Raw genomic sequence first — 10,545 nt, forward strand, 5'->3', positions numbered from 1 at the left:
CGAGACTTAGGAGTGCCGAGATTTAGGGGTGTCGAGATTTAGGGGTGTCGAGATTTAGGGGTGCTGAGATTTAGGGGTCTTGGATCTGCCACTGGCTCTTGGTAGGTCCCTGGGCAGTCAGGGGCCTCCCGATGGTCGTCTTTTGTCTTCAGGGAAATGATGCCAGGCCCGCTGCCCAGCTCATCTCCCAGGGCTGTGGGAGGCCCCAGAGATAATGACGTGAAGGGTCTTGTAACCTGAACGTTGCTTGCAAACATAAGGAATTCTAATTGCTGTGAGGAAGCACAGAGGCCAGAAGAGGCCCTCAGATTTGAGGCACCCTAGCCCGAACGGATAAGGCTCCACCAGCTTTGGGGACGTGAGACCCAAACTGGCAAGAATCTGCAGCCTGGACCCTAGGCTGTGGGTGCCTCGGTGGAGGCTGCCAAGTCAGACTGATGTGGCCAGCTTTGACCCTCATGGCCTCCTTTCTTCTGTCCCTTGACCTTTGGCCCCCTCCCTGTCCACTCTGGCCTCAGAGTCTCCTCCACTCTTCCTTCTGTCTCAGCCCTCAGCTCTAGTCGCCCCTCCAGAAACCCAGCTGTCTTCCCAGGCCCTTCCCCAGTAAGGACTAGCTTCATCTGAACCACACACACACTCACGGTTCAACCTCAGACTAAAATTATCCTCTCCCCTGGGCAGGATGAAGGGCAGCCGACTGCCTAGTGAGGGTGGAGACAGACAGCACCAAATGGTCAGGCCAGAGAAGGGGCCAGGGCTAAAAAGGGACAAGGAGGTGTTTGTGGAGGCCCCTGCGGCTCATGCACCATCTACATGACTTAGGGCTGGAGTCTGCTGGGCGGCGGGTGCAGGAAGGGAGGGTGGGGCGGGACTGGAAGGAGACTCAGACCTTGGGTGGGCAGTGCTGGGAGGGCTTTGGGCTCTCCCTGTCCGCACAGCTGCGTGTGGGGCCACTGCAGCCACAGGCTGATGCCTGTTGGTCTTTTTCTGGCACCCACCTTGAGGCCAGCGTCAGGCTTTGAGTTCTGTATTTGGGGTGTGCCTGGACGGAGTGCAGCCCTCCAGCCCGGCGGCCCCACTGGCAGTTTGGCAAAGCCAGGACTTACCTGGAAGCCGAGCCAGGGATCACCAGGTGGACCCAGCAGGGTGGGACTGAGTGACTGACCCTGGGGTGTTGGATTCCATCTGGCCCCCGGCTGCCCTCAAACAGGTGTTCAGTGGAAAGCGACTGGAGGCTGAGTTCCCCCCTCATCACTCTCAGAGCACCTTCCGGAAGACCTCGCCCGCCCCTGGGGGCCCAGCAGGGGAGGGGCCCCTGCAGAGCCTCACCTGCCTCATTGGGGAGAAGGACTTGCGCCTCCTGGAGAAGCTGGGCGATGGCTCCTTTGGCGTGGTGCGCAGGGGCGAGTGGGACGCACCCTCAGGGAAGACGGTGAGCTCTGTGTCCTGCCAGCGCAGCGGAGGCACGGGACCCAAGGCTGGTAGTGACTCTTCTGCCCCCAACTGGGATGTGAGTGGGACTGGGGACGCGTCACAACAGGATTTTTGGGTTTTTATTTTTTTGAGACGGAGTCTCGCTCTGTTGCCCAGGCTGGAGTGTAATGGGCATGATCTTGGCTCCCTGCAACTTCTGCCTTTCAGGTTCAAGCAATCCTCCTGCCTCAGCCTCCTGAGTAGCTGGGATTACAGGTGTGCGCCACCACGCCCAGCTAGTTTTTGTCTTTTTAGTAGAGATAGGGTTTCACCATGTTGGCCAGGATGGTCTTGAACTTCTGACCTCAGGTGATCTGCCCACCTTAGCCTCCCGAAGTACTAGGATTACAGGTGTGAGCCACCACGCCCAGCCCATGCTCAGGTTTAACTAAGCACATTTGTTATTTCAACTATAAAAATAATTTACTTACTATAAAAGTTTGGAAACTATTAGAAAAACAAGAAAAAGGCCGGGCGCGGTGGCTCAAGCCTGTGATCCCAGCACTTTGGGAGGCCGAGACGGGCGGATCACAAGGTCAGGAGATCGAGACCATCCTGGCTAACACGGTGAAACCCCGTCTCTACTAAAAAATACAAAAAACTAGCCAGGTGAGGTGGCGGGCGCCTGTAGTCCCAGCTACCGGGAGGCTGAGGCAGGAGAATGGTGTAAACCCGGGAGGCAGAGCTTGCAGTGAGCTGAGACCCGGCCACTGCACCCCAGCCTGGGCGACAGAGCGAGACTCCGCCTCAAAAAAAAAGAAAAGAAAAACAAGAAAAAAAATCGCCTGTAATCCCAGCACTAAGAGGAAGCAGAGTTGGCATTTCTGCCTCTTCCTCCCACTTTAGGTATTTTGTCGGACTTAGTTAAGATACAAATGTTGGATACAGCTTTTAAAATCTTGTTCTTTCTTCCTGGCATTGCATTTAACATTTTCCCCTCAGGGATAACGTGTGCACCACAGCATACAGTTCTGGTGTGACTGTTTCCTATGCAGAAGCCATGTTCTTACTGCCCAGGTCACGTCTGGTGCATTCCTGGCACCTCAGAGCGCTCCTCATGCCCTGTCCACTCAGTGCGCGTGCGCCCTTCTCCCGGGAAGCCGCTGTCACTCAGTGCGCCTGCGCCCTTCTCCCGGGGAGGCCGCTGTCACTCAGTGCACCCTTCTGGGGAAGCCGCTGTCCACTCAGTGCGCCTGCGCCCTTCTCCCGGGAAGCCGCTGTCACTCAGTGCGCCTGCGCCCTTCTCCCGGGGAGGCCGCTGTCACTCAGTGCACCCTTCTGGGGAAGCCGCTGTCCACTCAGTGCGCCTGCGCCCTTTTCCCGGGGAAGCCGCTGTCACTCAGTGCGCCTGCGCCCTTCTCCCGTTAAAGCCGCTGTTACTTAGTGCACCCTTCTCCCGAAGAAGCCTCTATCACTCAGCCCTTCTCCCGGGGAAGCCGCTGTGCCAACTTCTAGCTCCACATATTTGTTTTTGGCATTACATTTAAAGCCTTTCCCTTCTACAGCAAAAGAACTTTTAATACTCCATTTTATGACCACGCTGAGCAACATGGAGAAATCCTGTCTCTACTAAAAATACAAAATTAGCCCGGCATGGTGGTGCCTGCCTGTAATCCCAGCTACTCAGGAGGCTGAGGCAGGAGAATCACTTGAACTCGGGAGGTGGAGGTTGCAGGGAGCTGAGATCATGTCACTGCACTCCAGCCTGCATCTCAAAAAAAAAAAAAAAAAAAGTCCATTTTATAACATTTGAATATTCTCTCATCATACTGGTTATCTCTTACTTTTTGGTTGGTATTTAAGCCCAGCATTCCCCCAGGAAGGGGAGGCATTGCCGACCATGGCTCCTGAGGGCCAGCCCTCTGCCCTTCTTCAGCCAGGCCTCATGTAGAGCTAAAGCCCAGGCACTGGTGACGTGCTTACCCACCTAGATGAGCAGCTCGGAGGCAGGGATTGTTGAGCTGAGTTGGAGGGTGGAGCAGGTTGGCTCCGTGTGTCTGGGACCTGGCAGGTCCTGAGTCTTTGCACATCCCGCTCTGGACAGGTGAGTGTGGCTGTGAAGTGCCTGAAGCCCGACGTCCTGAGCCAGCCAGAAGCCATGGACGACTTTATCCGGGAGGTCAACGCCATGCACTCGCTCGACCACCGAAACCTCATCCGCCTCTACGGGGTGGTGCTCACGCCGCCCATGAAGATGGTGAGTGCTATAGGCAGGAGGGGGTGGGCAGGGAGAGGGCTCTGGTCCCAGATGTGTGGTGCAGTTACTCTCTCCGTCCTAAGGTCAGAGGCGCCCTAGATCCTACTTTGGTCCCCCCACCTGATGGAGTAAAGGGGTTCACAAGGGCCCAGCCTGGTACGGGCTGTGTCTGCTGCGGTCCGGTCCGGGTCTGCCTCTGGATTTTGCTGGTGCTCAGTGTCAGCACCATGGGAGGGGCTGGCCATTGAGTTTAATTTGGGGACTTTATGTTTTATTTATTTATTTATTTTGAGACAGTCTCGCTTTGTCGCCCAGGCTGGAGTGCACTGGCACGATCTCGGCTCACTGCAACCTCCACCTCCTGGGTTCAAGCGATTTTCCTGCCTTAGCCTCCCAAGTAGCTGGGAGTACAGCTGTGCGCTACCACCCCTGGCTAATTTTTGTATTTTTAGTAGAGATATGTGTTTCACCATGTTGGCCAGGCTGGTCTCAAACTCCTGACCTGAAATGATCCACCTGCCTCAGCCTCCCAAAGTGCTGGGATTACAGGCATGAGCCACCAGGCCTGGCCAAGTTTTGGAATTTCTAGCCATTGCCTCTTTGAGCTCCTCCTCTCTGGGTATCAGTTTCCTACATTGCCTCGAGGGAGAGGCCTGAGAAACTGCAGGGCTCCTAGAAGTTCCCAGATAGCAGGCCAGGAAGGAGTGTGCAGCCTGGTTCTGGAAAGCCTTCAGGAAGGGTGCTGGGGGCCCAGTGTGGGCTGCTGAGAAGGGGCAGGGTCCTCCAGCTCATTCCTCCTGCCTCCTCCATGGCCTCAGGTGACAGAGCTGGCACCTCTGGGATCCTTGTTGGACCGGCTACGTAAGCACCAGGGCCACTTCCTCCTGGGGACTCTGAGTCGCTACGCTGTGCAGGTGGCTGAGGGCATGGGCTACCTGGAGTCCAAGCGCTTTATTCACCGTGACCTGGCTGCCCGCAATCTGCTGTTGGCTACCCGCGACCTGGTCAAGATCGGGGACTTTGGGCTGATGCGAGCACTACCTCAGAATGACGACCATTACGTCATGCAGGAACATCGCAAGGTGCCCTTCGCCTGGTGAGGGGCAGGTGCTGCCAGCTCACAGGGTCCCTGCAGACCCCGGCCTCAAAGTTCCGGGGCTTTCTTGACCCACCACAGCCCCTGGTTTTGCTTGGGCCTGTCCTTGTCTGTTCTAAGCCTGGGGTGCCCTCTTTTGCACCCATTCACTCACCATCCATGTAGGAATCCTTGAGGGCCCGCATGCCAGGATCTGGGTGCTGGAAAGCACAGGGATAGATGCCGTGGCCTCACCCATGGGGCATTGCTGGATGGGGTGTTACAGGGATAGATGCTGTGTCCTCACCAAGGGGCATTGCTGGGTGGAGTGTTACAGGGATAGATGCCGTGGCCTCACCAAGGGGCATTGCTGGGTGGGGTGTTCAAAGGCTTCCTGAAACGTCAGGGGAAGTTTGCCAGGGAAAGACTCGTTGGTAAGCATGCTCTAGGTAGAGCTAGTGGTAGACAGGCCCAGGCCACAGCAGGCCCTGTAGATGGGCCAGGGCCGCTCACCTGTGCACTGGGGGTGGTACTTGGCCTTGCCCTGGCCTCTCTGTGGGCTTATCCTCTGCTGAGACCATTGTGGTCCTCTGGTGCCAGAAGCACCCAAAGGACTGTGATCTGCCTGCTTTGAGGTGGGAAGGGTTATTCCAGTTCTGCTTGCCCGAGCGGTGACTGTGGGCAACCCTGTGATCCAGAACGCATGGTCATCTTAAAGAGCAGCTGGCTTTCCCCCTAGGGCGAGCGCAGGTCTTAGATTATGCCTGTGGTCCTGCAGTACCTCATAGCAGCCTCTTTTGTATTCAGGCATCCTGGTTTGCATGGTCATGTATTAATACAGTTGCCTTTAAACAACACGATGAAGGGGGTGGGTTATTGTTCTCTTTTCACCGATGAGGATAATGAGCCTTAGAGATCTCGAGACTTTCCTGGCCCCGTCCCCTTTGAGGGGCAGGGCTCGCTCTGGGTCCCTGTCTAGGCGCCACCCTCCTCTCTGCACCTCAGCCCACGCCGGGATGTCCATTTCTAACCTCACCACAGTGGCACTTCCCCCTCACCCGGGGGGTGCCCGGAACGAATGTATTTGGGTGAAGCCAGTATGACTGTTTCTACCCATTTTGGTTCTTCCCCAGGCCCTATCTGAATTTCCCACCCACTCCTTCCTGCCGAAGGACCCAAATCCCAGGATCCCGCCCCAAATCTGGGAATTGTCATCCTCCCACCACAGTCAGAAAACAGCCTGTGATCTTCTCTCCCTGCCCCGTCCTAGAGCCTCTGACCTCCTTCGTTTCCCTGCTTCTCTGGCTGGGAAACTTCCTCTCCTCTTCCCACGCCAGGCTGCAGTGAGTAAGAGACCTGGGCTTAGGTGATTTTCCCCAAGTCTGTGCACCGTGTTGTCAAGGAATCTTGCCCACTTCACATGGCGCCCCCAAGACCCACTGCTGAACGTGGCATAGGGGGTCACAACAAGTGTTTGCTGAATGAGTGTTTTAAGTCCCTGGGGCGGACACAAGTAGGGTGTTTGAGAGGGCTTCTCTTTGACCCCTGCCTCTGCCAGGTGTGCCCCCGAGAGCCTGAAGACACGCACCTTCTCCCATGCCAGCGACACCTGGATGTTCGGGGTGACACTGTGGGAAATGTTCACCTATGGCCAGGAGCCCTGGATTGGCCTCAATGGCAGTCAGGTGAGGGCTGGGAGGTGGCCCCGTAGGGCCGGTGGGCTGAGTTCCATTCTCAGCTTGCAGCCTGGCCCTGCCAGAACTGCCTCTCACCCCTGGACTCCCTGCTCCCACGCCCGGTATCTGTACGGCCTCAGGGAGAACCCAGCAAAGAGACGGGGAGGGGAAAGCTGGGGCCCGCCCTCCTTTTCTAGCCCTTGCCACATCCACTCATTCTGAGGCCCCACACCTGGAAAGAAGGGTCTAGGGCTCTGGAGACGGCCCCTCCCGGGCAGGCAGATCCCTTCTTTGGAGGCCAGGCCCGGCAGCAGCTGCTGCAGCTGTGGATAGGCCGGAGGGAAGGCGGGAAGTGAAGGGCTGGGTGCTCTGTTTGTCCTCCAACTCTGCACCTCCTCACCTTCAGATCCTGCATAAGATCGACAAGGAGGGGGAGCGGTTGCCCCGGCCTGAGGACTGCCCCCAGGACATCTACAACGTCATGGTCCAGTGCTGGGCTCACAAGCCAGAGGACAGACCCACATTTGTGGCCCTGCGGGACTTCCTGCTGGAGGTGAGGGACAGGTCAGCCCAGGAGAGCTGGGGTGTCCAAGCTGAGGGGCTGCCCAGGCGTCAGTCCCAGAGCTGGCAGTGGCCTTTCTCTTCCCCCAGGCCCAGCCTACGGACATGCGGGCCCTTCAGGACTTTGAGGAACCAGACAAACTGCACATCCAGATGAATGACGTCATCACCGTCATCGAGGGAAGGTAGGGAGTGCGGGGCTGGGCCCACCCTGGGATCGCTTGAAGGGCACAGGTCAGAGGGGCCTGTGGACAGATCTGTTTGGCCTCCAAGATTCCCTTGGCCACACACAGGCTGGTGGTTGGGCCTGAACCCTGCAGTGTGAGGGGAGGACAGGCCTGCCTCGATCTCCCCAGTGCCTTTCCCTGCCCAGCTTCTCTCCACCACCCTTTCCCACTGGGCTCCAGCCCTGGCTCTGTGGTTGGGCCAGGCTGCCTTTACGGAGGGGGAGGGAGTGGCCTGGCCTGGGTTGCAGCAGCGCTCTGGACTCCCGTGCTTCCTCCTCTGCTCCTCCCTGCTCCTCTCCCTGCTACTTCCTGGCACAGGGACTCAACCTTCCACCTGGGTGCCTTTCAGTAGCTGAAGCAGCCCAGCCTGCCCTCTTGCCAGCTTTCCATCCTTCCTGCTGAGCCCACTGCGCGCTCCCAGGCCGGCCTCCAGCCTCTGGTGCTCTCTTCCCATCTCCCCTTGGGGAGACCCTCTCTATACCTCACCCTCCTCCCACAGCCTCTCCAGAGCCCCTGTCTTCCCCCTGAGCCCCCGCAGTTCCAGCGCCTGCCCTGAGGCCCCACCCAGTGCCGACCCTGCCTTCTGCTAGCTGATCCCCAGGTGTCTGAGGAACTGGTGGGGGCAGGCAGGCTTGAGGTGCCTTTGAGGCAGCGGGGAGTATTGAGGACCAGGAAGAAGAGTGAAGTGGAGGAAATTCCCTGTACTCTCAGCTCCTGTGACTCAGGCCAGGCAAGGAGGGGGTGGGGCTGCTTCCCAGGAAGCCTCTTCCACCTACACTGCAGGTTTTAGGGGTCTGCAGCCTTCCGTGCAATCCTGTGCCTCTTGGGGGTGTAGGGAGGAGACCTGGGGGCGCTGCGTGGAGTGTGACCTGCACCACTGTGGCCCCGACTCCCCGAACCTTCCCAGGCCCGGCTCGCTCACCTTTGGGCCCAGGGTCCGGAACACGAGTGACATACTGAGACTGCAGGGCCTGTGGTTGGGGGTGTTATGCCGGGGAAGAAAGCAGAAGGTTCTAGAAAGAGAGGCTTGGAGACAGGAGGCACAGTCTGCAGGTTTGGAGCGGAGGGGTCAGGGATGGGATTGCAAGCGTGGCGCTCTGGGGAGATTAAGGGTGGGGGTCCCCTGGAGGTACTTGGCAGGGCCTCCAGCCCAAAGTTCAGCCCCACGTCCATGTCCACCTCCACAAGCTGGAGAGCCGTTGGCCTGCCCTCTCTTGTGCTGTCGCCGGAGCCCCAGATCTTTACCACCCGCTTCCCTTGCTCTCAGCAGGAGCCTGTGTGCCTGCCAGTGTCCCCAGGGGTGACTCGGAGTGGCCTGTGTTTGGGGCGTGTGTCTCTGGAGCTGGTGCTTTAGGTCACCGACGGGGCAAGGCGGGCAGCGGGAGGGGCTGGGAGCGGCTGCTCCCTGGAGGATTGTGGGTGCGCCCTGCCCTGCCCTTCCGTCGAAGGCTCCTATTAGCCCCAGCCGCTGGTTCCCTGTGGCTGCTGCTGGGGGCTCCTTCCCCGGGGCCACCAGCCCTGGCTTGGACCACAGCACCTGCCCTCCGTGCCTGAAGCTGCTCAGGAGGTGGGAGGTGAGGGGCAGGAGGCCACGACAGCCGGTGAGGCTTGGGGGTGGGCCTGGGTGTCCGTGGTGGCAGAGCTTGACTCTGCCCCTGTTTTCTCAGTCCCTGAATGTCTCCATGTTTGTGTGGCTGCCTCCGTCTCCATGTCTCTGGACAGGTGGCTCTGTCTGTGTCTTTGGGCCTGGCTGTGCACCTGTGGGTCTCTGTGTTCGGGCCTCCCTGCTAGTCTGGCCTCCTCTTCGCAGTGACTTCCCGCTTGCTGTGTCCAGCATTTGTTTCCTGGTGTGGAGTCTGGGAGGCCACCTGCCCCAGCTCTGACTGAGTCTAGGCTCAGTCCTTCTCCGGGTACTAGGCTGTGGGCAGAGGGAAGACACCTAGGTGTTTCGTGCTCTGTCTAGATTTGGAGACACAGTTGATGACTGGTCTTTCCTGGGGGCTCATTTGGTGGAAGGGATGGCTGGCAGCACTTCTGTTCCACATACAGAGCGGGTGTTGGAGTCCATTGCGGGTCCTTGGCCTGGTCTGGCCCCGGAGCCTCGGCTTCCTGTTGGGGGTGAGAGCCAGGCATCCTGGTTACCCCTCCAGGCCTGGGCGCCTGGGACCCCCAGAGAGAAGAGCGGGCGGGCATTTGAACAGAACGTCCGGCACTGGTTGGGCCATTTCTGGACTACCTCCGGCCGGGACGGGAACACGGTGCTGAGATTCCCAGAGCTGGGGTAGCCTGAGGCAGTTCTCAGCACCCAGCCTCTGTTTTCCACCTCGTCTACCCCAGAGACGCTGACCGGAGGCCCGGGGGCAGCAGGAGGTAGAAGGTTCATGCTGGAGGTGTTGGGCCCTTTTCCTGCTTCCCCAGAAAGTCCTCATCAGCCCCTGCTTCAGTCACTGCCCGGTGGCAGCCCTGGCCCTCCCATGGCCACAGGGACTCTGGCCTGTTGGTGGCGGGAGAGAGAGGACGCGGACGGGGTGGGCCTGGAGGGAAGGGCTGGCCTCGGTCCCCTCTGGGCTGCTGGTGCCTCGGCCACACTGAGCCTCACACGGGTGCGTGTGGGCTGTGAGAAGCGACACTGGTCCTCTTGGGGGAGAAGCTGCCTCGGAATGTGCTTGGGGGCCATCCTGAGGGGTGTTTCTTGCACACATTCTCTGCCCTCTTACTCTCCTTTCCCCCAGGAGCAAGCATGTTTTCTGGAGTGGTGTCAGGACTCCCGGCAGCCATGGGGGCTCTTGCCTCGGCCACGCCTGCACTGAGGGAGGTGGGCTTGGTGTCTCCTTTCCCTCGCAGAAGTGGGTCCCAGCGGAGGCTTCTGTGCCAGGAGCTGGGCAGTGCTGGTGGAAGGGAAAGGCCAGAGGGAGTGACCTGCCTTGGGCACGTCATGCTGCTCTGAGCGAGGTCTCCGCCTCAGCTGCGTTCTCACCTGGTTAATGAGCGCCCCTGAAGAGGTGGAGAGCAGAGTCCGGCGTCTGGCCCCGGGCAGCCATCAGGGAGCCCGTGGGTGTAGCAGGAGAGCCGCAGCCCGGCTGGTGCCGGGGTTCCTCCCCTACGGGCCGCCTCGGGAGGCTGTGTGCGCGTGCTAGGGAGCCCTGGCTCTGCTCCTTCGAGTAGCCCTATTTTTCGGATGGGACTTGTCCCTTCTCGGGGTGTTGTCCTCTCTCCTTCCTTCCTACCCTGCAGGCAGGGTGGGAATCACAGGGTGGCTGTGCGTGGTGGGGCCGGGCCAGTGGCCCTGTGTATGGGAGGCCGGACAGGGGGAGCCTCCTGCCTCCCCGCGCCCCC

General features: G+C 59.3%; 1 protein-coding gene across 1 annotated transcript in view; it reads left to right on the forward strand.

Moving 5' to 3' along the window:
- The window catches only part of TNK2 (tyrosine kinase non receptor 2), a 29,608-nt gene that overhangs the window by 9,356 nt on the left and 9,707 nt on the right, over positions 1–10,545 (forward strand). The window contains exons 4-11 of the mRNA XM_031935096.1: positions 1,211–1,432; positions 3,518–3,670; positions 4,489–4,766; positions 6,304–6,430; positions 6,828–6,974; positions 7,073–7,167; positions 8,117–8,407; positions 8,669–8,783. Coding sequence (XP_031790956.1) covers positions 1,211–1,432; positions 3,518–3,670; positions 4,489–4,766; positions 6,304–6,430; positions 6,828–6,974; positions 7,073–7,167; positions 8,117–8,407; positions 8,669–8,783 — 1,428 coding nt within the window. The remainder of the gene's footprint in view (positions 1–1,210; positions 1,433–3,517; positions 3,671–4,488; positions 4,767–6,303; positions 6,431–6,827; positions 6,975–7,072; positions 7,168–8,116; positions 8,408–8,668; positions 8,784–10,545) is intronic.

The sequence above is a fragment of the Piliocolobus tephrosceles genome, chromosome 2 (assembly GCF_002776525.5).
Source record: "Piliocolobus tephrosceles isolate RC106 chromosome 2, ASM277652v3, whole genome shotgun sequence".
Taxonomy (NCBI): Eukaryota; Metazoa; Chordata; class Mammalia; order Primates; family Cercopithecidae; genus Piliocolobus; species Piliocolobus tephrosceles.